This window comes from Andrographis paniculata, unplaced genomic scaffold, assembly GCF_009805555.1.
Source record: "Andrographis paniculata isolate CXL003 unplaced genomic scaffold, ASM980555v1 Contig38END, whole genome shotgun sequence".
In the NCBI taxonomy this organism is placed as follows: Eukaryota; Viridiplantae; Streptophyta; class Magnoliopsida; order Lamiales; family Acanthaceae; genus Andrographis; species Andrographis paniculata.
The window spans coordinates 186,532-213,791 of NW_026137571.1; the positions used below are offsets into that span (position 1 = coordinate 186,532).

General features: G+C 39.9%; 6 protein-coding genes across 20 annotated transcripts; 1 reads left to right on the forward strand and 5 right to left on the reverse strand.

Moving 5' to 3' along the window:
• The first annotated feature begins 22 nt into the window (after window positions 1-22).
• Window positions 23-6,406, forward strand: LOC127251029 (B3 domain-containing transcription repressor VAL2). 9 transcript variants are annotated; one of them, XM_051274573.1, is made up of 13 exons: window positions 23-303; window positions 1,269-1,439; window positions 2,397-2,478; window positions 2,587-2,688; window positions 2,996-3,543; window positions 3,656-3,752; window positions 3,909-4,083; window positions 4,302-4,381; window positions 4,454-4,855; window positions 4,934-4,983; window positions 5,127-5,234; window positions 5,347-5,417; window positions 5,503-6,406. In XM_051274573.1, the coding sequence occupies exons 2-13, from the start codon at window positions 1,324-1,326 to the stop codon at window positions 6,252-6,254; spliced, it is 2,583 nt and encodes an 860-aa protein (XP_051130530.1). In that variant the 5' UTR covers window positions 23-303; window positions 1,269-1,323; the 3' UTR covers window positions 6,255-6,406. The 9 variants fall into 9 exon arrangements, with proteins under 9 accessions (XP_051130530.1, XP_051130528.1, XP_051130531.1 ...); XM_051274571.1 differs by lacking the exon at window positions 23-303 and adding an exon at window positions 550-1,158; XM_051274574.1 differs by lacking the exon at window positions 23-303 and having other exon boundaries at window positions 1,257-1,408.
• LOC127251032 (probable serine/threonine-protein kinase PBL1) lies at window positions 6,093-12,689 on the reverse strand. 5 transcript variants are annotated; one of them, XM_051274585.1, is made up of 6 exons: window positions 9,749-10,021; window positions 8,283-8,950; window positions 7,622-7,879; window positions 7,425-7,544; window positions 6,630-7,268; window positions 6,093-6,228 (listed from the first exon to the last, which is right to left on the reverse strand). In XM_051274585.1, exons 2-5 carry the CDS (start codon window positions 8,934-8,936, stop codon window positions 6,642-6,644), a joined length of 1,659 nt encoding a protein of 552 aa, XP_051130542.1. In that variant the 5' UTR covers window positions 8,937-8,950; window positions 9,749-10,021; the 3' UTR covers window positions 6,093-6,228; window positions 6,630-6,641. The 5 variants fall into 5 exon arrangements, with proteins under 5 accessions (XP_051130542.1, XP_051130541.1, XP_051130543.1 ...); XM_051274584.1 differs by lacking the exons at window positions 6,093-6,228; window positions 9,749-10,021 and adding exons at window positions 10,759-11,743; window positions 11,928-12,689 and having other exon boundaries at window positions 6,437-7,268; XM_051274586.1 differs by lacking the exons at window positions 6,093-6,228; window positions 9,749-10,021 and adding exons at window positions 10,759-11,743; window positions 11,844-12,689 and having other exon boundaries at window positions 6,437-7,268.
• Window positions 12,690-13,335: 646 nt separating this feature from the next.
• Window positions 13,336-14,179, reverse strand: LOC127251039 (non-specific lipid-transfer protein 1-like). The gene is made up of 2 exons (XM_051274594.1): window positions 13,726-14,179; window positions 13,336-13,626 (listed from the first exon to the last, which is right to left on the reverse strand). Exons 1-2 carry the CDS (start codon window positions 14,088-14,090, stop codon window positions 13,617-13,619), a joined length of 375 nt encoding a protein of 124 aa, XP_051130551.1. The 5' UTR covers window positions 14,091-14,179; the 3' UTR covers window positions 13,336-13,616.
• A 2,204-nt stretch (window positions 14,180-16,383) lies between these two features.
• LOC127251070 (non-specific lipid-transfer protein 1-like) lies at window positions 16,384-17,215 on the reverse strand. Its single transcript, XM_051274630.1, has 2 exons — window positions 16,761-17,215; window positions 16,384-16,678 (listed from the first exon to the last, which is right to left on the reverse strand). The coding sequence occupies exons 1-2, from the start codon at window positions 17,138-17,140 to the stop codon at window positions 16,669-16,671; spliced, it is 390 nt and encodes a 129-aa protein (XP_051130587.1). The 5' UTR covers window positions 17,141-17,215; the 3' UTR covers window positions 16,384-16,668.
• Window positions 17,216-17,950: 735 nt separating this feature from the next.
• Window positions 17,951-21,781, reverse strand: LOC127251018 (MACPF domain-containing protein CAD1-like). Its single transcript, XM_051274543.1, has 7 exons — window positions 20,991-21,781; window positions 20,293-20,528; window positions 20,019-20,214; window positions 19,786-19,869; window positions 19,056-19,239; window positions 18,811-18,974; window positions 17,951-18,716 (listed from the first exon to the last, which is right to left on the reverse strand). The coding sequence occupies exons 1-7, from the start codon at window positions 21,246-21,248 to the stop codon at window positions 18,099-18,101; spliced, it is 1,740 nt and encodes a 579-aa protein (XP_051130500.1). The 5' UTR covers window positions 21,249-21,781; the 3' UTR covers window positions 17,951-18,098.
• Window positions 21,782-22,163: 382 nt separating this feature from the next.
• Window positions 22,164-26,485, reverse strand: LOC127251020 (serine/threonine-protein kinase STY13). 3 transcript variants are annotated; one of them, XM_051274546.1, is made up of 6 exons: window positions 25,252-26,476; window positions 24,704-24,836; window positions 24,376-24,571; window positions 23,854-24,008; window positions 23,477-23,635; window positions 22,173-22,730 (listed from the first exon to the last, which is right to left on the reverse strand). In XM_051274546.1, the coding sequence occupies exons 1-6, from the start codon at window positions 25,455-25,457 to the stop codon at window positions 22,419-22,421; spliced, it is 1,161 nt and encodes a 386-aa protein (XP_051130503.1). In that variant the 5' UTR covers window positions 25,458-26,476; the 3' UTR covers window positions 22,173-22,418. The 3 variants fall into 3 exon arrangements, with proteins under 3 accessions (XP_051130502.1, XP_051130503.1, XP_051130504.1); XM_051274547.1 differs by having other exon boundaries at window positions 22,180-22,730; window positions 23,854-23,978; window positions 25,252-26,470; XM_051274545.1 differs by having other exon boundaries at window positions 22,164-22,730; window positions 23,854-23,978; window positions 24,376-24,836; window positions 25,252-26,485.
• Window positions 26,486-27,260: the final 775 nt, after the last annotated feature.

Here is a 27,260-nt window from a genome sequence, read left to right on the forward strand (position 1 = left end):
ATGATGATTGCTTCAGCACCACACCAAAGAAAGAAAAGATAAGCGTGCGGGCACCAACCAAACAAACAAACAAACCAACAAACAAACAGGGCGGGCGTCGTCCGAGGAGATGCACAGCTGGCACCCCTCAACACACTTATAATTCTCCGAAACACAAGGGCATTCTTGGCATTTCATTGTACTAGAATCTTTGTTGCAATGGATCATGTGGGCACTTCCAGTTCCAACCAGGGTGAAAGCAAGCACCCTTTTTTTCATATTCCTGTATTCCCCTGTCTTCTTCTAATCACTCACTGCCCTGGGGTAATTTTTACTCTCCAATCCATTTCTTTTATGACGTTATATTCAATCACTACACAGTATATATATAAAAATATATATATATATATGTGGTTATCAAACTGGCTGTTGATTGTTTGCCTTTACTGAATAAGGATAGAGAAAGAGATTATCTTCTGCATGCTTAATGATGGCAATATGCCATCGCTGCTTCTTTCTAGAGACACTACTAATCTAAAAATATAATATGCTAAAATAAAATGCGCTGGAATGGGATGCTGGTTGAAATAATGAGGTCTTACCAAATTGAGCACGACGTATTACTAAACAAGTTTAGTATGATTGATTCTTCTTGCCTCGCCAATTTAGGAAGTTGTATTATTGTTTAATTAAAGTGTTCTTATACTGCGTTGGCTACAACTCTGATATCACCAGATATAAGAAATCTGGATGTAAACAAGAACGGATGAGTGCACGTATTTCCTGATAATAAGCAAAAATTAACTATGGGAAGAAATTGGGGAACTTTGTTAATTGATTGAGCAAAGTCTTGAATGAAAGCTTCTTGCATGGACTTCCTCAGCCCGAATCAAAACTAATTTCATGCTTCTCTCTCTCTCCTAATCTCGCCTTTATCTCTAAATACATCCCCAAGGCGATCCACCTCTCCGGCTGCCGGAATATAATGTCCGGCCGGTCTTCTTCCCCCGCTGACGTCCACTGTTGGATGGTTTACCTTTTCTAGTCAGAAAAGCATTCAATTAAAGCCACAGACCCACACCAACCAACCACAACACCTTCCTCTTTTTGTTGCTCCCGTGCAAAAAGAACTTCCATTTTTTTTTTATTATTATTTTCTAATGCTACTGCTATTAGTTGGTAAGTTCCCACTTCTCAGTTTCATTTGTTTTATTAATATTTCAGCTTAAAAGTATTTGCTTGAAACGAAAAAAGTAAAAATCTTTTGCTGGTATTGACTTATTTCGCAGTGGAATTCCGTTTCTGAGTCGTGCTAATTTTTCCCACTTTGAAAAGTGTTTGAAAATGGAGGGTGCGGTGGTTTGCATGAATGGGATGTGCGCTTCATCAGACTCCATCGAATGGGAAAAGGGTTGGCCTTTGCGATCCGGTGATTTTGCCTCACTCTGTCATAATTGTGGGTATGGAATGGATGGAGCATTTTTAAGCGTACTCTCCCTCTATATTCCCCTACCGGGGCGTCTGAATATTTCTTCATCTCTTCTGGTGCCATAAATAATCTGTTCCTTTTTAATTGTGGTGTTTATTTCTATTTTGGTTGTCTTAGAAATTAAAGATAAGCTTGAGTTTGCAGAATATGTATGCAATTTGAGCCTGGTGCATGGCCCTTCTCGACTCTCCTAAAGCTATGCTTCAGAGCTCCAATCCTTCTTTCTGAGGGATGATAATCTATTTGCAAGATAGGCTTTCTGTTCTTAGCTTCATTAGGGATTCTGCTGACAGCCGAGGCATAGACAGTTACCTAAGTCATCAAGATATCAGCTTCAATCTCTGCTTGTGTTCCCTGTTAAATTCAACGCGTCTTGCCTCTTGAAGTAACTATTTTATTGAGCAGTAGCTAGGCGTACATGGTGAATAAACATATTGCAGTTTTAAATGTTGACATGGAGAACTGGGAATGGTGAAATGGGTTCAATCCGTGCCTGATGTAGGATCAATTTTATGATGTAGGCCTGGTTGGGTTCTCTACTTTTACTAAATTATCATTGATAAAGGAGTTGTATTGCCACTGTTCATATCATGTTCTTACTGCGTTTAATGTGAACACTGTTGCTACGATGATACATGAATTAGTCTACACCCATATAATGTCTTTTGGTCGAACATATTGGTACCTTTTCGTTATTACATAAAAGAATCGAGATGCTTTCTGTGTACTCTGCAGATCAAATTTATGGTTGGAACTCAGCTGCCTCATTCATACTTGAATCTTAAGCTTACTCTTCTACCTGAACTGAACCTTTTACATGATATGTTTCTTAAGAAATGTGCTTTCTTCAGTTTGTGCTACATATTGTAAATAGATGGTTGTTGATGAAGAAATAGAGAAATAACACTTGCCAATGGGTTTATGACAGGACTGCCTATAAAAATTTAGTGTTCTGTGAAATGTTCCATGGAGAGGAAACTGGTTGGAGAGAGTGTACTTCCTGTGGGAAGGTGAGCTTGTGGATGCTAATTCGCGTTCACTCAGACATTATGTTGATCTTTCCAAATCCTAGTCAATTACTCGTGCGGATAAATCTTGGCTGGTTCTGATATTTGCAGCGTCTCCATTGTGGATGCATTGCTTCTAGTCCATTTCTCGAGCTACTCGACACTGGTGGTGTAATTTGTAAAGGCTGTAGCAAAAGTTCCAAGCTTCCTTCTGTAAGAACACTATGTGCTTGTTGAAGTTGTGAGCTACTTAATGATTTGCTGCATTTTGTATATGCATGGTCTGATGCTGCCTTAAATTCCAGGAAGCGATGGTTCTCATATTCTATTCCAACTATTTAAACCAATTTGTATGCACTTAATTGGGGCAAATCCAATAACCTTTGACTAACATCAAGCAACTTCAATCTGATTCATCAGAAATATTTCCATTGCTGTCATTACTTTAAAAATAATGCCAGTTCTCTAAATGCATACACATAGGTACTATTTTCTCTAATTCTTCTAAAGCTTTATGCAGACACCATCAGAAGAGAAACAAGAAGATGATGGCAATGGTCGAGATTTGGACAAGATGGTGGCAACACAACTGGGTGATGATGATAAAAAGGAGTGTGAAGAACCCTTGCCGCCCACCTGGAATGTAAATACAATTCAGTGGAAGCTGGAAGATGATTATGCTGGTTCAGCAGAAACAGATTATAAATTGTCAAGCTTGAATAAGTCATCATCTGCAGGACCATGGAAAACTGTACACAAATCACTAGTTCAGACAAATTTGAACATTAGCTTGTCTGCTTCGTCAAACTCAAATACATTTTCTGGGTTGATCGCCGAAGAAAGGGAACTAAGCAGCCCAATTTCTTCCTTTGCACAAGGGTGCAGGCCCCGCAATCTCTTACCTAGGTTACCAAATTCTGTTCTTGCACCAGGGCTAGAGTCTAGCTCCAGTGCTCTTTCACAGTTACGCGTTGCAAGGCCACCTGTGGAAGGAAGGGTGAAGAACCAGCTGCTTCCACGATATTGGCCTCGGATAACAGACCAGGAGTTGCAGCAGATATCTGGGGAGTATCCTTGACAGATCAGTTTTTAATCAGTTTACTATCTATCACATGAAGACTAATCCTTTTGTTCAGCATATTTGTGGGTGCAAGAATTTCCTTAATTTTGCTATTTTCAGCTCAAACTCTACTGTTGTGCCTTTATTTGAAAAGGTTTTGAGTGCCAGTGATGCTGGTCGAATAGGTCGTCTAGTTCTACCTAAAGCATGTGCCGAAGTGAGCTTGTTATGAAGGCTTGACATTATTGTTTTGCACCTGTCTTTTCCTTTTCTGTTTGCTGATCCCATGAAATACTTTCGTTCCACATGCTCTAATGTTTTCATCCCTTTCTCTTCTAGCTCTCTGACCGGATAAGTCTAATATGGTATACAGGCGTATTTTCCGCCTATCTCTCAGCCCGAGGGCCTTCCATTGAGGATTCAGGATGTAAAGGGAAAAGAATGGATCTTCCAGTTCCGTTTTTGGCCGAACAATAACAGCAGAATGTATGTGCTGGAGGGTGTGACCCCCTGCATCCAGTCAATGCAACTACAAGCTGGAGATACCGGTAATGAAATTCCCCATCAACTGAAATTTATTATTTCATTGCTTCCGAGATTGAAACTTTATATATGTAGCTCCCACCATTTCGTCAGTCTATAAGTTGGGTGGCACCATTCTATGCTGTCCGGCCTTGCAAATGTATCAGAGTTTACACTTTGAAGGCTTCTTTTCTTACTCTTTACTTTTCAAGAAAAGTTTACGCTTCATTTCTCATCCTATCAGTTACATTCAGTCGTATGGATCCTGATGGAAAACTGCTGATGGGGTTCCGAAAAGCATCAAGCAGTATCTCTGTGCAAAAGGTAAGCTATTGCTGTTGTTGACTTCATCAGGTAGTTTATATGAAAACATTTTGATTAGTGTTCATGGAGCAGGGTTCGCAATACTCAATGACTGGTGGTGGTTTTCAAAGTGAACCTATTATAGGAAATGCCGAAAATCTACCCATAATGAGTGGCTACTCCGGCCTTCTTCAGTCGCTGAACACGGGCAAGAGCTCTTCCATGACCATGTTGTCTAAACATCACGTCTACACTGGGAATATGAGCCGCTACATGATCGAGAATAATGCAACCAAGTCCGGAGATAATCCATTGCTTCTTCCAGAGCAGAAAAGGAGGAATATTGGGGCTAAGAGTAAAAGGTTACTTGTTGATGGTCATGATTCGTTGGAACTGAGACTGTCGTGGGAGGAGGTGCAGGACATGCTCCGCCCACCACCCAGTGTCAAGCCGAGCACCATCTCGATTGATGATCATGAATTTGAAGAATTTGATGTAAGAAAAAAGATTTACTTTCCTACTAACGTCACTCAGTTGATGATGCCTGACGGCTTGGTTGTGTTCAACTTTCAGGAACCACCCGTATTTGGGAAGAGCAGCATATTCATTGTTCGTCTATCTGGGTACGGGTCGGAATTTCTATTCCAATGATGCAATATCTCTGTTCTATAGAAACAACTCAATTGCTAATGTTGGCAGTATTTTCGAACCACATTATTCTTGATTCTGGCAAGATCGAATGACCTTTAAAAACACTGTATTCCAGGGAGCTTCAGCAATGGTCTCAGTGTGATAACTGCTTCAAGTGGCGAAAAATACCAGTGGATGTCCTTCTCCCCCCCAAATGGACATGTCAGGACAACATTTCGGTTAGGTGTGTATTTTCATTCAGAAAAATGGAAGTACCAAGGTTTCTTCTAGCCTCTACTCACCATAAATTTATCTACGTCATCCTAATGATTGGATATTGCTTTTGTTGTGCGCAGAACCTCGTCATGTTCAGCCCCGGAAGAGTTGAGCTACAGGGAAGTCGAGAATCTTGTCAGAATGAACAAGGGTATCATATTTCCGGCATTGTCTGTACATACATCACTTGATTCCATCACATACATAAATGGAAAGCTGTATTGATGATTGTGTAGAATTCAAGGCAAGAAGAGTTTCACCAAGCGCTAAAGATGCAGGGCACGAGCACGATCCTCGGGACCTCGAAACTCTGGGAAATGCTGCAGCAGACATGAATGAGCCAGGTGCTTCTTCGGTTGCTGCTGCAGCAACTACTAAGCACCCGAGGCACCGCCCTGGCTGCTCCTGCATTGTGTGCATACAACCTCCCAGTGGGAAGGGCAAACATAAGCCCACATGCACGTGCAACGTCTGTATGACCGTCAAGCGGAGATTTAAGACGCTGATGATGCGCAAGAAGAAACGGCAATCAGAGCGTGAAGCTGAAATTGCAAAGAGGCATCAGTTTGCTAAGGAGGAGGCAGAGGTTAACAGCATCCCCACTCAGTTGTCATCACAATTTCTTGTCAAGTCTGATAACACTGCAGATCAGAGCGCATGCCAGTCGGAGGAAAATGCTGGAATCAGTAAGGGGGAATTGGACCTAAATTCATGTCCGGATGTAGATCACACAGGCACAGGCACAGCCACAGCCACAGCACCACTGCGCATCAGCATGATGAGTCTTCTCCAACGGGCCAGTCTGCCTCTGGACACCTACCTGAGACAGAAAGGTCTTACAAGCCTGGTATCCGAGGAACAAGCAACTTCTTCATCGCTTGCGCTTGCACCGCCCATGGAGCACACAGCGCAGGCAACTGTCGGTTTCCAAGAGCACGAGGAGGAAAGTGCCGGTGATTTATCTGAAAGAGAGAATGAGACATGCTGAGCAGTGAGCACGAGTAAAGAATATATATACATATATATTGTGTTTATAAACATACATACACACATACATATGCAAAGAATCAGGGGTTTGTTAAATCTCCTCATCTCACAATATTCGGATTCGGCCTTGTCAAGATGACATTCTATTGTTAATAGTCGTATCACAATTATAACAGACACACAAAGAATCGAAATGGCAATAACTCAATAGGCAGGTGGGAGGGAAACCAGCACCAACAGGAAATGTATTTACAAAAACATCAGCACCCAAACCAAATCATTTCTACACAATTGTGTGAAAACTCTTTATTTCTATATAACACGTAACATCACACTGATTAATAAAGGCTAAGGGTAAAAATCAAATAATGCTCACTATTGACTATCTTCAAATTCCCTCGCTAGATCTACGAACGATCAAGGATGACGACCTCCTGCTTTCCTGCCGATCCATTTCTTCCAACAAGAGTGTGGATGAACATGTTCTCGGGGGTAGAACCAGAGGCAGTGCGGGAAGATGTGTGGGAGATATGGATCGTCCATTGGTAGGGGGGGAATGAGAAAAGTTTGATCTTGGAGCAGGAGTTACGATTCCATTTAGGCTAGGTGATCTTGATATATGCTTCCCGCTAAGTGCTCCTGGTTCCTGCAGAGGAAACCGGGATGTATACTTCATATCCTGCACGGTTTTGAGATGCTCTACGACTGTCCTCATTGTAGGTCTCTCAGACGGATCAACTTGGAGACATCGTTGAGCAATGTCAGCCACTGTTCGAGCTGCTTTGGCAGGGAACCGACCCTTCAGCTGAGGATCCATTATCAAGGATAACCGACAGTCATCTGCCAGGAAAGGCCGAGTCCACTTTACTAGATTTCTCTCTTCTTTTGCATGCTGACTATCAAGGTGTTTCCTCCCAGTGAGCAATTCGAGAAGAAGAATTCCAAAACTCCAGACATTGCTCTTTGGTGTCAACAAACCCCTCTCCAACGTCTCTACTGAAAGATTTGCACCAGCCTAAGCAGATACAAAGAAATTTTCGCAAGATTACAATGAGAAGATGATTCGAGGCAATTATTATGTCTCCAAGCCTGCCACTCCACAACCATCCATAAATTGGGAAGATCATGTTGTAATTAACATAAATAAAAATAACAAAGAAGGGGCGCTTACAACTGAGCTGCTAGAGATTTCTGCCTCTGGAATGTGACTGATACAACCATAACCAGAAAGTTTGGCACTAAAATCTTTGTCAATCTGTATATTTGCAGTTGAGAATTCTTGGAACATTGCCTGTTTGGTAGCAAAAAGCACACGTTACTCTGAAGCCCAAATGAACTCCACACAACATCCTAACAAAATATTTCAACCTGAAAGGGTCCTTCCTCATGAAGGAAAGTTAGACCTTGTGCGGCACATAATGAGACTTTCATTCTACTATTCCAGTCAACAGGTGGACCATCCGATCTTCCGTACAAAAGCCTTTCTAGGCTACCATGAAATAGCCTCTCATACACCAGCATCCTGCTGTCTGAGCCTTCCCGTGCATGAAAACCAATCAGTTTGCAGAGATTTGGATGTTGCAACGATGCGAGTGTATTCACATCATTTACAAATTCCTTGAAACCCTGGAAAACGGTGATAAATGTTCAGACATGAAACTTTAAAAAAAAAATGTCAAATCTACAGCTAGTGGGGAAGGTATTAAGATCCATGAATTCTACTTCTTGTATTAGATTAATAGTAAGATCACTGCACACTGGTGCTCGCATGACCGAATTGGGTATGGAGACGGATAATAATTTCAATATGACAGGTAAGAAAGGTATCAATGCAGTGTAACGGATCCCAATCCCCACCCCTCTATGTATCTCAAATAAGCACATAATGGTAAGAAAGCTTCCAAAGCAATTCCACCCACATCTCAGCAAATATCTTTTGAACATGCATACAGTGACATCGAGAAACAATATGCAACTACAATGAAAAGGCAAAAAAGCAATATTATAATGTAAATGAACCCAACTATACCTGGTTGGTAGTGTGTAGGCGTGTCACAGTAGCCTCAAGCTTCCTCACTCCAGATCCATCCTCTGCAAATGAAGCTCGGTATATGACAGATGATAGACCTTCAGACATACATCTCTCAGGAGAGAAATTGTGACAAGCTGATGAAATTTCTTCATATGTAAAATTAACAAGCATTCCTTTAGCAGGAAGAGGGGGATGTGAACTAGGTGGTAAGGGAAGTGGTCCAGACATATTGATAGGGCCACTAGTATTCACCATCTTAAAACTTGTTGTAGCCCTAAGGGATTTGGTACCACGGGGTGAAGGGAGCGGAAGAGGTTGAGGATTCGGTGAATTATTATATTCTTTCATTGACCCAATACGATTCCTTGATCCTTCTTCCTCGTATTCCATGGATGCAAGCGCATCTTGTTCTGCAATATCAAGCCTTGAAGGGGCTGATAATGTCCGCGTCCTGCTAGTGCTTACTCCATTATTCGGCTGAACAGGTTTTACTGTGGTTTTAAAGCTTGGGGGTGCAGACTGCAGGGCACGCATATGAGCTTGGGGTTCAGGCAGCTCAGTAGGTGATTGCTCCTGTGGGTTTACACGTTTGACAAATATAGTCTTTTCAGATTTTTTCTTCTTGCTCTTTAATACTGTAAAACATCCCATTTTGCAGTAAGTTCCTGCCAAAGAGAAAAAGAAAGAGCACCAAATTACTAGGCTGCACAAGCACAAAATCTGGTGTTTTAAATCAACTATCACCGATCCCTTCCCACTGTCCCAAATCAAGAAGTAGTATCCCCAGGTGATCAAGACATAGTATCTAAAACAGAAAATGGATTGACCCGCAGGCACAATTCTAAGCAATCCACGAGGTAAACTGCTTAACCCATCAAAATTACGAAATGAATATAAAAAGTACTAGTTTTGTTACAAGGGAAAACGCATTCCTATCGAAAGTGTACACTCAAAATAACTGTTGTAAAACAATGCACGAACAAATTCACTGAAAAGTGGAAATGGAAGGTACTCCCACAAGTTCCAACTGCCGATCCCAGAGATAAACTTGTTCCACCGGTTCAATATTATGTTCTATCTCCAATAAGTGTAGCAGAGCAAAAAATATTCTTACCGGAACAACTGAATTTCTGGTAACAGAAAACTAATGCTGCGTTAAACATGGAAAAACAATTGAAGCTATAATTCAGCGCTTCCATTACACGAAGGCAACTCTACTTTGCCCATCTTAAACATGGAAAAACAATTGAAAAACACATAAACAACAAATCCAGATCCGCAAAACCCGTAGGTTTTCCACCAAGAATAAAATCACGACTAACATACCACACAAAAAGACTAGGTTGAAATAAAAAATAAGAAATCTTGTAATGAGATTCGTCAAACCAACTCTCACCAGAAAAACCCCCAGTATCCGCAGAGAAACATACAGCAATAAAAAAGAAAAAGATAAAAGCAAATACCGAGCGGACAACCGAAATCCAGCTCAACCAGAAACGTTATGCCACAAGCTTCGATTTTGACGAATTCTCACAGATTACAGAACCACCCCATACGGTGAAATATGGTTGTTTTGAGAATCTCTTGAGTTAAATTTTGGTAAAGCATAAAAACCCTAGAGGGAAGTCAAATGAATACAATAGAGGAAATGCAGGAGGAGAGCCGGAGAGGAGATTTTGGGGGAAGAGAGAGAGAGAGAGAGAGAGAGAGAGAGAGAGGCTGTAATGAATATTTTATTGGCTGATAAAATTGGAATTTATAAATATATATAAGATATGTGTGTGTGTGGGTCTTACATATTTTTAGTTCATATATTTTATATTATATTATATGCTGCTTATACTAATAATATATATACCATTAGTATTACATACAATAAATATATATGTGTGTGTATAACATAAGATGCCGATGCGGCAGTGGTCAAACCTAAATCTGGCCACCCCAATTCTAAAATCGTCGATGTTGTCCCCTCAATCTGAATGAAAATAAATAAATATTTGTGCGTGTGTGTAATAAATATTTATAATTATATTATATGGGTAGCCAGCCCATAGGAGTAGCACGAGAATGAGCCCATACGTGGATCACATTTATTAGTAATTTTTCTTGGTTGGCACAATCAATCGATGATCAATCCCTGTGAGGTGGTCATTCTCTAATTCTGTGAATTTGATCAGAGTAGAGTAGTGTAGTGTAGTGCAGTGGATGTTGAGAAGATTCATTATTGTAAATTGGAATTCCAAAGAATAACAACAATGAATGATAGGATTAAATAATAAAAGAAAATGAAGTAGCAAGTGGGGGCGGGGGCGGGGCAGTCAAAGATTGGAAAGTGGACTGACCAGATTGAGAATTGTGCTGTGTACATACATACAGATTGAGAATAGCACTACTATTTAATTAATATTAATATTAATATTAATATGATTATTAGTCGGTCAAAGGGGAGGGTAAGGAAGGGATGCGATACCGTGCTGTGACTGACTGACTGGCTGGCTGGCCGCCCTCTCTCCCCTCACGCCGCACTTGGAACTTTGAATTCATTCATTCATTCGTGTTATAAATCTGAGTAATGTATCCGATTACAACAAGCAAGCTTTCCCCTTCCCCGCCCCACACCATGGAATAATATCTATATCTATCAATCCGTCCATAGTTTGAATTAGTAGACTATTAATTTATCTTCAAAAGCCGGTAAGAAATTTCAAAACTGCACTTTGTGTGAATGAATGAATTCCATACCACCCAATTAATTACCTATCCATCGCATCAGGTCACATTCACATCCCTCCCTTAATATCTATCCACTACTAACCATCGTCATCATCAGTCATCTCATCTCCATCGATCCCTCACTCCAGTTCCAGTTCCAGTTCCAGTTCCTGTCTCCTCTCCACTACACTACACTACACTACAGTTTCAGTTTTACGGTGCCTGTACCCGTACCTGGTTGTGGTTGGTTTACTTAATCCCTCCCGCCGTCTCCTCTCCTCTCCTCTCGCCTGCTTCTGATCCTTTCTTCGTGGATAGGATGGGATGGGATGGGATCATGGGACTCACTGCCACAAACTCATCATCACCCACTGCCAAATCCTATCCAAAATTACCTGATCATCAAATAACAACATGCATCTGTCTGTAGAATCAATCAATCTCCATTCCATTCATAAGAACGAAACGCATCCTCACGGTTAAAGCTGAGATATGTCTCCTCTCCTCACCTCTGAAAATTGGAATCGAGCCGCACAAGGAAGAAGACGATGCAGCATTGATTCCCATGCCTTGAGAACAAGTCTCCACACAAAGCGTTTCCTCAAGTAGGAATTCCACTTTCTCCTCGCCAACACAATTATAAAGCAGCAGCAGCAGCAGCAGCAGCACCAAACCGTTGCAAATATCAGAATCCGCCACATCCAAATCCAGCTCCTGCGTCTTCTATGTACGTAATGGCTCCGCTAGCAATAACCAAATCGATGGAGTAAATGAAAGAATAATAAAAATAATATATCAGATCTGCATCTGCAACTGCATATGCTTAATAACGCATTGCCTAACCTGCACAAACTGATCCACCCACTACTCTGATTAACAGATTCATTCAAGAATCAATTAAGAATTAGGCTGATGCATTGGCGATACCTTATCAGGCCACCAGTTTCTGATCGCAATGCATTTGCTTTTGAAACGCCTTCCGTGGAAAATCCTCAAGGTGCGGCGGGTTAGTCTGAGCCACAAGGATTTTGGACTCCGGGATGAAGAGGATTTGGGATTGGATTTGAATTCGAAGAGATAGCGGCAGATCTTCAAGTGGACTGTTAATTGCAAAAGCTTCGGAAGAGGCGCGATCCTCCTGGTCGCAGCCCTGATTTTAAAATCCAAGTTTCTTGCTCTGACTCGAAGGCTCAGCGTCCATGGCGGCTGCTGCTGCGACTGAAACATTTGGCGATCAGACCGCACAGAGCAGGAGGGAGTGAGGAAAAACACGAGGAGGAATAAAAAGCCCAAACGTGAGAGGGCAAGAGAGATTTTTCGGCTTTAATTGGTGGGGTCCAGTGACTGAGTAACTAGTTAGCCGTTACAGTAGCGGCCAGGCCGCGATGAGTTGGGTTGGATTGGATTGGGCTGGGCTGGGCTGGGCTTGGCCAAACTTAATCTACATGCTTGTATTTTTATTAAATAGTTCAAAGAGTAGAGAGTAAAAGTTACAGAGAGCAAAGTAAACCATATAATTGAGTAGACTGAGGACTTAAGTTTGCTGATGAGGAGGGAGGATCATATCATATCGGATCGGATGGGAGCACGTTTCAGATTAAATTATTGGTGGACTTTCATTTGTAAATTAATAAATGAATGATGAGTATTCCTACTTCATAACTATTTGAGAGAAAATCCAGTGGAATTTTTGCTGGGAATGAAGAGAGAAGTTAAAGATTTCTTTTCAATATTATTCCTTTGTGAAAAGTAAAAATTTCATGGTGTAATAAATTGAATCGTACTTGTTTTTGTTGAAGAGGAGTTTGCTCGTTTTGTTTGAGGGATTTTATTGTGAAGTTAGCACATGTATTGAGAGGATGATTTCATCTATTGTGTTGGATCCAAACTTGGTTGCACCTAGTGGATAATTGGAGCTGGAAATGATTTTATGGAGAAATTTTACTAGTTTATTATTGTGTCAATAAATAATATGTTTGGTGCATTTGAAACAAAAGAGAGTTGAAGAAAAGTTAAAAGAGGAGAGAATGTGACAAGCTGTCTATATCAAATATCAAATGTAGAACAGTTGAAGGCTGTTTGATCGATAAGTAAACATGGGTGTGCTGTATGTTTGTATTTTCATTCTGCACAGGTTTGTCTGTGATTCATTTATCGATCAAACAACTTTGAGTAATTTAAAAGTGAAAAACATAACATATTAATTGTGGGAACGTCAATATGCATGTTTCACTTTTTCATCGATTTTAGCTAGCTGGCCCAACTAACTAACTAACTAGTTCTTCCAAATGCAAAACAAACTAAATCAAATTAAAGTAACTCGTGGAGTGGAGGATTATAAATGGATACCCGATCGATTAATACGCCCACAGATAACAGATCATTACATAAGACTACTGATGACTGCAAACAACGGCGTAATTGATATACATATATTTACTATGATGGCCTCTAGAGAATGATCAACGTGCAATGCGAGCAGATGCCTGTCATAACCTGATCAATCTGATCCAGCACATTTTATTATATCTATATAGTACTAGTATAAGTACTGATCTTGCATATGATTAGTGGATATCGTCTCGTCCCATGCTCTTAATTAATCAACCCACCAGTTCAACGAATCCTGAAAACGCAACGCATACAAGATATATGTAATTGTAATTGATCCATGGTATTATATATATATATATAGATAGATTATGATTTATGGATGGATGCGCACTTGGAGCAGTCGATGGTTGAGGAGAATCTGTAGGGAATGTTGACCTGGCATTTCCCAGGGATGCTGTTGATCAACTCTGGTTTGGCCCCGGTGGCTGCGGCCAGATTTTTGATGCAGCCGCAGGCGGCCTGCCGGTCAGGCGTGGTGGCGGCGGCACTGTTGAGGGCTTTGGCGCCGTCACAGCACCCTGCAGGCGGCGCCGCTCCCCCACTTCGGATGTAGCCGAGGCAGGGTGACAGCTTCGCCAGAACCGCATTGCAGGTGATGGCGCCATCCGCCATATACCTGCTGCTGCCCAGTACTGCAACCACAGCTACTGCTGCCACCAACCAAATCTGCAGGGCCGATGATGATGATTTAGCCATATATAATTGATTATATATATATATATATATATGTATGTGAGTGCTACTTAGAGAGAGAGAGAGAGAGAGGAAGAGAGATGATCGATGAGAGCAAGTGAAGTGGTAAGCAGCTCGATAGCCTCAGTGGTGTTTATATAGAAGAGAAGAAGAGATGAGAATCAGATATTCACCTTAGTTAATTAAATTGCATATTGTACGTTAAAATTATATCATTATTCTTCTTTTTTTAGCTGAACTTATGTATGATTAAACATTTTTATTTTATAATTTTATTATTCTTATTTTAATAAATAATATCCGAGAATTAAAGTAACTAGTATTAAATAGGATAATTTGAGAAAAATATATTTAATTATTTCTAAATTTAAAAATATTACAATGTGTTTGGAATAAATAAAAAAGAAATATTGCAGACTATTTGGGATAAAGGGAATAACTAATTTGTCACTTTTTTTTTTTTTTTTTATATAATCATCTTATTTTACGTTTTGCATAACTATTTTAACTTTAGAATATCATTATTTTTTATTTTTTGTGTTTAATCAAATATACATAATTTTACAAGATGAAGTATTATTATATACCCTCATTAATTTTTTGTTTTTAAAAAATGTAAAATTTTACAATTTTTATTTTTTGGATGCACACTACCAGAGTTATGGAGTATTAAACAAGCTCGGTATATCATACGAACTTACGGTTATGAATTTATCCTCCTCCACGGCATTAGGTCACGTGTTGATCAGTCCATCCAAATACAATACGGGAGGACATCACTTTCATTATCATCACAACCTATTAACTCCTTAAAACCAATATCGATATAAACCCAAAGAAAGCAATATTTATATGAACCAAAAGAACACGATTATGGTCTCGTAAGGGATGGCGTGGGTTCAATGCATGATCTGTATTTGTCTTGTCGGATCTAGTTTGCATAATATTAGATTCGGTTGAAAGTTTACCCCATACATTAGAGGCTGTGGATTCCTGCATTAAAAAAAAAAAAAAAAAAATGATTATGGTCCATCCAACGTTGGACCTTAATCCTTCAAAAAGTAGAACAACGACAGACAAGGAAAGTAGGCACAAATTAAATGCACTTGGCTGAAGAGGGAATGTGAAATTGATGTATGTGTGTGTGGGGGAGAGAGAGACGTGAATGGATTAACAAAAACAATACTAACTATTAATAATTGATTGATAAATTAGGTTCGGAGAGAAACAAGTCACGTGACGGTGGGTAGGCGGACTGGACTGGACTGGCTGGCGCGTTATACTTATTTAGGTGGAAAGTTAGGAACTATATTAGATAAAATTAATTAGTTATTACTGCGGATGGATGGACGATCAATTAATTCCATATATTCCATTCATTTCTTGCTTTCGTTGTATATATTGTATTGAAATCGATGATCAATGTAATATAATAGTGGGCGGACATGGATGCATGTGGAGATCGGTCCGATCCATCGATGCAGATATATGGTATCTAACTAACTTCCCGGCTACTCCGCCTTTTCCATCCATCAATTAATGCTAATGCATACAAACATTATGATGCATATTTGTATATACACACAAGTATGTATGTATGTATGTCTTGGAGTCTGTTTGGGAGCTGCGTTCAATAGGACCACCCCACACCACAAAACGTACATCCAAGCACCACTTGATCATATTGATGTCGATACTTAATTAATTTGATATGTTGAATGAAATGCTTAGATTCACTTTATGAGTATTTTCTGTTAATAACAAAGTGTGAATCCATGAAAATTAATTAATTAATCAGGAAGTGAAATGGCAAACATACGAGCTAGCTAGCAAAGTGATCATATATACTGATGAAACCATTAATGACAGTCTTATTCTTATATACTACGTACTATTACTATTACTATTACTATTACTATTATGCTGGAAGCTTTACTTTACTTACTTGTTACGAATGCTTTAATTTGCGATCAACCCACTGACGACTGTCTTATTCCCATTGTTAGTTAGTTAGTGTTAATCCTTCAATTCAATTTGGAACATTGCATATTATATTGCTATATATATATATATATATATTCATTGTTATAATTTGCATCTTTTACTACTGCATTGATATTTAATTAAACAGTCAGTTGTCCATCCTCATGTCATGTGTGTGTAAAGTGCAGGCATATGTGGTAACTAAAAAACAGACAGCCATTAATATATATGGAATAAGGTATGAGTTTTATTCAAAACAAAACGCGGATGATAATAAATAATGACCGACTGATATTGCGTGCAATGCAAAGCCGTCTCTCAAAGATATGATATATATATATATATATTTATGTATGTATGTATGTATGTATATAGGCAGATCAATTAAGTAGCACTGCACTGCACTGCACTGCACTGTTTATTGTGAATATAATATAATTAATTATCCGATCGAACATACTCGATTCGAACCGGCTCTTAATTTCCTAGGTAGGTAGCTAGCTAGCTAGCAAGCAGCTCGCTCATCCCATCGACGTCGACGTGGCTGCCCACTATACGTACGTACATTATTATATATCCCCATGCATGCATATATATATCATTTGACGCTGCAAATTAATTAATTAAAAACATGAATGAAAGAATTAAAGCAAGGGAGCATCGATGAGATTGAATGAATGAATGAATTACCGGTTGCAGTCGGTGGAGTAGCTGATGGCGTATCCGATGTTGTTGATGTTGCAGGCGGAGGGCAGGGCGGCGGCGTACTTCTCGTTGACTTTGTAGGCCTTGGCGGAGAGCTTGAGGCACTGGCACGCCGTCTGCCGGGCCGACTTGGTGTTGGCCTGCCGCTGCAGGGCTTTCATGCTGCTGCAGCACTTGGACGGCACGCTCCCGCCCTTGGTCAGGTGCTCCTTGCACGGCATCAGCCGGTCCACCACCGTCTTGCAGCTCAGCCCCCCTCCACCTCCTTTCTTCGCAGCAGCAGCAGCAGCAGCAGAACAAAGCAGCAGCATGATCATGATCATGACCAATAAGCTCACCCTCATCACAGATGCACCTTTCGCCATTCTCTTTAATTGAATTAGATTTTGATGGACCGATTAAGTAACGTTGTTCGTTCAACTGTGATTAATTGATTGCTTGCTTGCACATCACATACACATAGATATAAATTGGAGATCCATATCCATATATATATAATATGAAGAAGAAAGAGGATTAATTAATTAATTAATAATTAATCAATGGCGGGCGGTGGATGGATATTATGATATTATTGTGATCGGAAGGCGCGGTGGGTCGGTATACATATATGTGTGTGTGTATATATATATATAGAGGCAGGCCATAGGGCTGCTTCTGCAGGGCCTAACTTATTACTACTGGATCCGTATTTATTACTCGTAAGCAAATTAAAACCAGATCTCCGTCTGTTTGTGCGTAATGAATATCAAAACTAGCTTAGATCCATATCCATGCAAGCATTTCACAGAGATGTAGTACATCATTAGCATCAGTCACCAGTCACCAGTCACCTCAACTAGCTGCTACCTAATTAACCTACCTCTACCTGCCTATATAGAGATAGATGTACACTTGTACACTTCAAACCAAACCTACAGCATAGCATACATGATGCGTTCAACCAACCCTACTAATACTAATACTAATACTATACACATCAATAACCAGCCGTGCTCATCGTTGTTCCTAAACAGCATATATATGCGGATTCACCGCATTGGATTCATTAATTAGTTACTAATTAAAACTGGCGATGAAGGTGAGGCTGTTGACTTGTGTGGTGGTGCATGACTGACTGACTGACTGAATTTCGATTAGAGAGAGATTGGTAGATATCATCAGCACACCAGATCGATCCCCAAGGAATGAATGTACGTACGTATGTATGTATGTATGTATGTAAAACCACAAACCAACCAACCAACCAACCAACTCAGTCCGGACGCAATTTACAATATTCTTCTCTCTCATATTCTCACACACCACTCTCTCTCTCTCTCTCTAGTAGTTCATCAATGAATACTTGAGTCTCACTACAATTTTCCCCTTTTCTACACCAAGCTTCCCCCCTGTCACCAACCAGTGCCCCGGCTGATCCTGCGCCCCTTTCTTCATTTCAGACATGTCCACGAATTTCGCCAGTTTATTGCCCAACAACTCCTCCCCAGAGCTCGAACCTGAGTCATCAGGGCCATCCCTCTTTTTCGACTTCTCCTTCGGGGTGTGGTCCCATAACGATCTCCGAATCGTGCATCCTGGAACCCTGGAATATAAAAGCTTCATGTGCAGGACATTTCTCGAACCAAAATCCCACACTCCAAGCTGCGCTCCCGTCACTACATACACGCCGGTGAGATCGCCTACAAAGGTTTCTAGGTTCTCGATTGGGGCAGTGCTCACATGGGAGAATTTTTTCCACTTCACAGGCTCAAACCATCTGCTGTCCTGCTCTTCAGGGCCCTGCCATTTGGGAGCACCTATTGCCACATGCGAGCCCCAGTATGGCTCGAGGACCTTCGGAAGTGTTGCCAAATGCTGAAGATGGATGCAAAGCCGGTTCTGTTTTGATCCTTCAAGAGATAGCCGCATGCCTGTCACGGGCTTTCTTCCCACAGAAACCTGTATAGCGTCAATGACAACAGTTTTGTTCATCTAAGAACATCAGTACTGAAAAATGCGTTCCTTAGGTAACCATTGATGCGCAACCGCATACCTGCTCCTGGCTAACATACATCTTCTGCCCCATCATGCTGAATTGTAATGACGGGCAAACGGGCTCCTTTCTTGATTGCCCTGGGAACCTATCTTGAACAGGGGCCCATATTTGAGGGACCTGAAATTCTAGGAAATATCTCAGCTCTTCCATTGGAGGCTTATCTGCAAAACGTAATTCGAACATGAATTCAGTAGCAACAAAACATCAAACGGTTGAATGAAGATCATCAACCCGGCTCTTACACTCTAGATAAAGAGCAATGGCTCGTTCCAAATGCTCCTTGCCTCGGACCCCATCGAGAAGTTCAGTTATTGGATAGAACGACATCTCAATTATATCTGGAGAGGCACAGACTGTTTTTGCCCATTGAGTATGGCTCTGCTCCAGATCATCCCCTCCCCTTCTTCGGAATATGACAGTAACATCCTACACAAACTACAGGGGTAAGACAATTCTGAAATCCATTTCAACTATAGAAATAAAGTTAAAGACAACTATTCCATAAGATGAGAATAGTATCATCCTAACTATCAAGTGTTGGAAGTTCATGTCCCAAGCTGATTGGAGCAATATAATGATGAGAGTTCAGATTACAGAAACCAGAAAGCGCCAGCACCAACCTAGCACACCACATCCAACACAGGCCATCGTCAATTGTTTAGGGACCACTTACCATCCTCATCATATTTGAATAACAAATTCACGTAATATAACAGAAAAGGAAGAAAAAAAAAGGTGAAACTTATAGTGTATAATATGAGGAGCTTCACATGCATTATCATCATTTTCATCTGAAGGGAATAAGTCAAGCAGGTAAAAGTGCAGATCCACTTTGGATCCTCAAGTCAAATGATCAATAAATGAGAGGAGTTTTCACATTGGGTTCACGAAGAAGAATAAGAATGAGAAGGAAAAGGAAAAGTGAGTCAGAACTATGATTGCTTAATGAAGGAGACAATGGATTATACGTACTTCTTTGCCACTACGAGAGAGGTAAGGTGCACTGGCTGGTTGAGGGTATATCCCTTGGCTGTTGAACAAAGAAGGATCGCTGCCCTGGAATATTCCAAGAGGCACAAAGTATATTAGTTGAGAAAAATCAATACCAAGTTAATATATATGCACAAGACTGATTGGCTTAATTGATTGAAGATAATGGAACATTACATAAGAAGTTCAGAGATGAAAGAAGAAACATAACCCACCTTATCCTTGTACCTTAATAGACCAGAATTCGTAAGGCCTTCTGGATTGGAAAACCTTTGGTTTCCAATGTCTTGAACATAATTCTTGATTTCCATAATCGAGAGAGGTGATGATATATGCTGCTTGACATAGATTACATCTTTGCCACCAATAGTTACAGATGTAATAACATGAGTACCGAAGTTTTCAATGAAGCTGCTAAGAATGCAACAGTTAGATAACAGCCAAAGAACCTGCAGAACAACATACATCTACAGCACTCCAATAATCTACCTTGCAAGGGCCGGTGGGTCCCAGGATTTCGGCACTGCCAGTCTAACATTTTCGCTTAAAACCAAGGGATTGGCAAGCTGAATTCTAGCAAGCGGGATGAAGAATCCATCCATGCAAAGAGACTTTGTGGAAGGAGCATCTATATCCCTATTACCCGTAAAACTAAATCCAGAATTAAAGCTACCGAGTGGAGTATGACCTGAGAGGCCAGCCTTCTCATTGAAATATTCCACCATCTGTATTCATGTTTCACAAAATATTTATAAGAAACTGACCAAGCTATAATGAATCAACATTACACCAGCACAGAAAACAGAAAATATCAACAAAACGCCATACCTAATCTAGAATTCTTATTGATCTCATCAGCAGAAACTGTTGTTGTGATGAATATATAGAAATGAAAGAATGTGTACAGATAAAAAAAAAACAAAAAATTTGGTTATTCTCTATCACGTTTCCATACAATTACTCTGCTATTTATATTATTGATTACTTCAACACTGTATCTCAATTGCGGTGCACAATTTAACAAGCTAAAAATCCTCTTATGTATGAACCAAAATACTTGCTGTAATGCTAAAAATTAACTACAGAATATGAGAATTCCAGCATGTTTATGTTGTGAATAGAAACATAAATATTAGAATTGTATCTTAACATAAAAGCTTAAAACCATAGGGAGCTAATAAAGAAACCTTATTGTAACTGCAAACGCCAAATCCACCACGACCGCTTGGCTCCTGCGAATTCTTGATGTCCCTTGAAACATTAGAGATAACTAAATTATCAGACAAGTATAAATCCCTAGTGTGCTCTTGGTCAATAGCCACAATTCTTGACCCTGCTGCACCCTTACAATAAAGCAACCTAGTATCATAGTTCACGTCGAAGCCCTTTCCAAGTGCCTGCACTGAATTTATAGCTGTATGCAAAGCTGCCGCATTTTCTCCCATATCATCACATTCCCCCACCCAACAAAAAACAGGGAAGCAAGAAAACCTTGATGGAATCCACTTGGAACCCTAGAAATAATCCCAATTAAATCCCCCCTAAATATCAACAGCGTGAACGATCGAGACCTGATTTATGCCCTATTTCTACAAGCTAAAAACCAGTTTAACCTCAATTTCGTTGAAAGAGCAGCGAGGCTTTCTGGCTTCTGAAAGGGAAAAAAAAAAAAAAAAAAAAGGAAACGTCCACCGTGGAATTCAACCGTTGATCAATCTTCAAAGTTGTAGATCAGAGCTGTGTTTTCAATCAAAATCTCTATCTTTTTCTCTCCTTACGAAAGGAGATGGTCTTCCGAGGCTGACTGATGACAAATTACCAAGAAAGATTTGAACCCGGGAACAACGAAAAAGGCCCAGCTAAAATATCCTTCCCCAGATCTTGAATTTTCTGCCCTCAGAATTTTCCAGGTATTTTCGCATGTTGCCTCCTCCGCCCGTAAAAAAAAAAAAAAAAAAAAAAAAAAATAGGGAACCACTTCACCACGATTAGCATCTACTGCACTGCAGCATCCAAAAGAAAAAGGCACCTAAAATTTTCCATTCTGCTTCTGCTACTCTACTAATCTAATCTGCTTTTGTCTGAACTATAACTTGCCGTTGACTCCGAAGTCATGCTCATATACTTCATGGGCACACGTGGCCGTACTTGCTGTGTGGTTTCCGCCTCCTGCCAACCAACGGTCACGATTAAGGCACCTAAGATCGAGGGCTCCGATGGTTTTCCAATTCTTGAGGGTTAATATTGTTAAAACAATTATCGAAAGAATCTTTCCAGATTATGCTAGTCAAGAAGAATATTTGGATTCATCCACCACAACCAGCAGCGGCAGCACCACTCCTACCATTTCCAATTCGAATGCAAAAAATTTTTCTGGATTTGAAATATGAATGATACACCATCACCCACCCACTGACCACAAGCCGGCCCAGAAAAAAAACAAAAAAAACCAAAAGGTAAACACTACTGCCCTTAAGAATTTACAGAGATTCTATGTCGTCTACTAGCAAATTCAACAGCAAAGTTTATCATTCATCTGCATTCATCTCCAGTGTATAACTTGTCCCAGCAAACAAAAATTTACCAAGATCATGCATGCCCCCATCACAGCTGTGCTATGAGTTGATAGCCTTCTTGGTCGCAAAAAGCTGGCGAATGAAAGCAAACCTCCCTTTTGCGCGGGATGAGAACTCTATAATGGTGCCATTGCTGGCTGCTGACTCTGATCCAGAAGAAAAGTTGGTTTCGGGCAATGATGAAGAAGATGATGATGACAGTGGCGGCGGCTCCAACGTGAAAAGAAACTCGTTGAGCATCCGAATGATGAGACCGAAACTGGGGCGCATGTTGGAATCTTCAACCCAGCAGGACTGAATAATATAAGCCAGCTCCGGTGGAGTGTCTTCAGGAATGCTAGGTCTCTCTTGCTGCATTTACAACCCCAACGAATCCCAGTCCCTTGTTAGTTACATATCAGAACACAGCCATGCAATCTAAACATATATCTGACTTCCTCAGGATTTGTTCACCCCATGGATATTTTACAAATGGTAATCTTCTTTTCCATACAAGTATGTGGACCATAGCATTCAAACTAAAGTCAGAATGGACTTAAGCCTATTCTCAGGAATCAAATCAGAACCACAACATACATCATTTACATATACAGCGAACAGCCATAAAGTGAATGAGCGACAATTTTTACGAGATTGATACTAAAAAAACAGCCCCATTCCATTCCAATGTTTTATCAAAGGAAAGTTTCCAAACTGGCAGTGAAAAGTATTGTGTATCTAAATTATCAGAAACTCCACACCCAATCCAGAAAAAGTGTTGCAACAGATAATCTCACAACATCAACAAAAGCATTTGACTCTGCACCATAGGTGTCAATTATGATGGTGTTATGCATAAGAAAAAGCTATAGATTAATTTCGTAACTGTCATCCAAATCAATAAATAGCAGAAAAAATATATATAATCATAGTTTATAGATAAGAGTTATAAGCAAAAACAACTAGCTCTCTCTTCACTGTTCAATCACTACTACTAGAATTGTTTACCTGAGGATAGGTAGAAGCTTGGGATCTACATCTCAACAGAAAATAAATAAATAAATAAATTAAATTAAATTATAAAAAAAAAAAAAAAAAAAACCCACAGTATTTTGTACCTTAAAAGCAGCAGCATAAGCAGCCTGCAAATTTGACATTCCCTCAAATGGCATGCGGTTTGTAAGTAATTCCCAGAGGACAATGCCAAAACTGTAAACATCAACTTTGTTGTTGTAGTGCTTCTTCTCCCCTTGCCGAAGTGTCACAGTACTGTACAACTGCAGTGTTCCATTCATAAGGACATAAGATTGATTTTTGTAAATAGAAAACATATCTTAAACATATTAACTGTTGTTCATAATCACCACCAAAGGGTGCATGAGAAAGCTTAAGGAGCAGTATAATACACAAATAAAAATATGCAGTAAAACAGATATTTCCATTGGCGAATGGGGTGAAAAATTGGTTCCTGATGAAAAGGCAAAACAAAATAAACCTCAGGAGCCATCCAGCGGTATGTTCCAGTTTCAGCAGTCATCATTTCAGTGACAGATTCTTCCCTTGCAAGACCGAAATCTGCAAGCTTCAATGACTTCTGATTCTCTGTCAGTAGCAAGTTGTCTGCAACATAAGATTCATGTATCTTTGTTACTGCAAATAGTCAAAAAAAAAATTGAGCTTTTTTTGTGTGAGAGCTAGAGAGCTTCAATTACTTTCTATACAGAAACAAACTAAGAAAATTACGAGCAAAATAGCAAAGACTGTAAAATGGAAGGAAGATAGGTTTACAGCATTATTTTCACAAAAAAAAATGACATTCACAAAACTCTAAATCACAACTTCATAGTGTTGATAAGGAAATCATGAATGGATTCATAATGTTGAAAAAGGAATTATGAATTAATATATTGGAGAAATAATAATAAAACGAATGCCGACACAAGAACAGAATCTATACTTTTATCACTTGTTACAAGTTACACATCAAGATTATATACAACTCAGCATGCCATGATACCAGGTTTTAAGTCTCTATGTATGATTCCATTTGCATGCAAACAGTCCATTGCTCGGGCAATATCCAGAGCGAAATTTAGTGCCACAGGCAGATCCAATTGCTTGGGACGAATACTGCCTAAATACTTCCGCAGTGACATCCCAGGTAACAACTCAGAAACAATCACCATTAAAGGATCTTTACAAGCTCCAATAAACTGCAATGAAGTTTTGTAACAGAGAAGATTATAAAGATCGGAATCCCAATACAATTGAAAAGTAGCATTTAAACAAACAAAGACTCCCATATATAGCTGATTCAAAAATGGCAACGACATGAATGAATCTACCTTAACCAGGTTCTCATGCTTTACTTTAGACATCATTGTCACCTCCCGAACAAAACGACTCTCAAGCACAGATCTCTCCTCTGGTGTGTTTCCACAGTTGAGAACTTTAATAGCAACAATGCGGTCACCATATCTGTAGAAAAGTCGCATCACAATTCTAATAACTAAAACCAGAAACTGAATCACATAACACATGAATTTCAACAAATGGGACAGTAACATGCTAATATACATCCCCCATCAGATGCATTCAAAGTAGAACCGAAGGCGATGAAATACACTTGCAGTGTGATAAGTAGATTGATGCACCATTATTTGCCATCCATCTTACTACATAATTTGCTCATTCCATTTGCATCAGCTAACCACTGCTGCAAAGTTTTGTACAATCACACAAACCATGTTTTGCAGACCACACTAACTTCAGCAAGAGCAATAACCATTTCAGAAAGCTAAAAACTCTTGGGGTTAACATCTTCCTTTACCAACTTATAATTAACAGAGAGGAGAGACATTAAAACTGTATTGGCAGCTAATAACAAACCAACCTTCCTTGATAAACTTTGCCATGAGCTCCTTCACCAATCTTTGACCCGATAAATAGGGATTTGGGGTCAACTAGCACCCTCTCGTCAATGCATAAATCCACCGGGGCTGTTATTGACCCCTGCGACGAAACCCCTTCTCCTGATCGCCGATCGGACTTCTCGAATTCCCCCTCCCTCTTTCCCCGATTCTTACCACCAGAACTCATGGTTTCAGCTCGCTACCACTAGCACCCTTAAATCATGCCCGAGTGCCCCAGTAAAACCTCATAATCAAATGACTTCAATAGAAAGCATCACCGATAAATTCGCAATTAAAGAATCCTGGGCACTATGTTCAAGTTGCTACTGACAAGTTAGCTACATAACGGATTTCAAGGGCCATATCAGATTCACCATGCACACTTGAAGAGTATTTTCAAAATTACTCGAACAGCAATACGGAAGAAAAAGAATGATAATAATAGTAATAAATGAAGCCAAGATATCCACCAGAACCAGGACCAATGAATTGAACAACCGATCACTCAAAACAACCCTCCAGGAGACGACCAAGAGAATAAACAAAAGAAAAGTCTTTCGGTTTCTCGGGATGAAAATTCAACTCGAAAAGTCTGTCGAACGCAAAACACTGCTTGAAATCGAAGCAAAGTTTGAGGTGAATACGCTAGATGAAACCAAATACCGAAAATAAACAATTCCAAAAGAAAAAAAGAAACCCTAGACGAAAGCAAAGGCCGAAAGACTTGAGCCCAACAGCGGCTGGTGGGTGGGTGGGCAAGGCAGACACTGTTCTATATACACACAAATGGACAATCATGCAGGCACATACGGAAACCGAACAAGTAGTATAAGAGAAACTATGAATTCTCTAGGAATCCCAATATGAATAACAGTCAAGACTGTAGCGGCTTTATGCAAAACGATGAAGCATTATTATTTATGACTCTGGCCATGTTTAAAAAGAAAAGAATCTATTGTGGGAGTGTATGTGTTTGTGTATGCGCAGGAGGCAGGGTTTTTGAGGAGACGGGAAGAGAGAGAGAGAGAGAGAGGAGGGGGTTCAAAAGTGGAAACAAAGACAATGAAAGTGTACGGTTTGGATGTGGGCATCGGCAAATGAGAAGCTAGCAAGTGGCTGGGTGGAGGGCGATGTTGGGTCTGCTATGCTACATGCCTGCACCGCATCGCATCACCGATTTGGACGTTCTTGGTTCTGTTCTGCCCTGCTCGCTCAGGATGATGCCACGATAAAAATTAAAAAAGCTTTCTTGATAATGCACATTTCAAGTATTCCAATAATAATAAATCCTTTTAGCTTTTCATGATTCCACACCTGACAAAATTAATAAATATCCCATCATTGGTTCAAGCAACACAATAAATTTACTAAGCCCTGCCCTGCAGTTTAATCCAAGGAGTTCGCCCAAATCGAGTTTAATTAATTCTTAGGCTCTTTGAAGGACAATTAAAATTTAACTTAAGATTCCATAAGCCTTTTGAAGGAAGAACCAAGCTTTAAAAATGGTGGGAGTTATGCAGTAGGGGTGATCATCAAATTTAAAGAGTGGGTTTGCAAGATCCAAATTAGCCCAACTGTTTCTTTCTAGGACAGAGTTCGAAGTGCATGAAGGCTGCAGTGTTTTGATTCTGCTGTGGGAGTGAAAACATGCTCTCAAATGTAATGTAATATAGGTCTGTATGAATGATGACAATAGTCAAAATTATAATGTAATTGCTTGAATTTGGCCAAATAGCAAGTCAAATAAGGAAATTTAATGCAACTGTTTGTTTCTTGAAATTGATCGAGCTAAAAGGAGCACATGATTGATTAATTAATACTGTATCTTGATGGAGGGGGAGCTCATGAGAGTGCATTCTGGTCATTTCAAATTGGCAGAGAGAGACAAGTTTAACTTTAGATGAAGGCCTAGCCAAGGAGCCAATAAATATTGGGCCATTAGTTTTGTTGTTGAATATATAAATAAATAAATAAATGCACCCCTTGAATA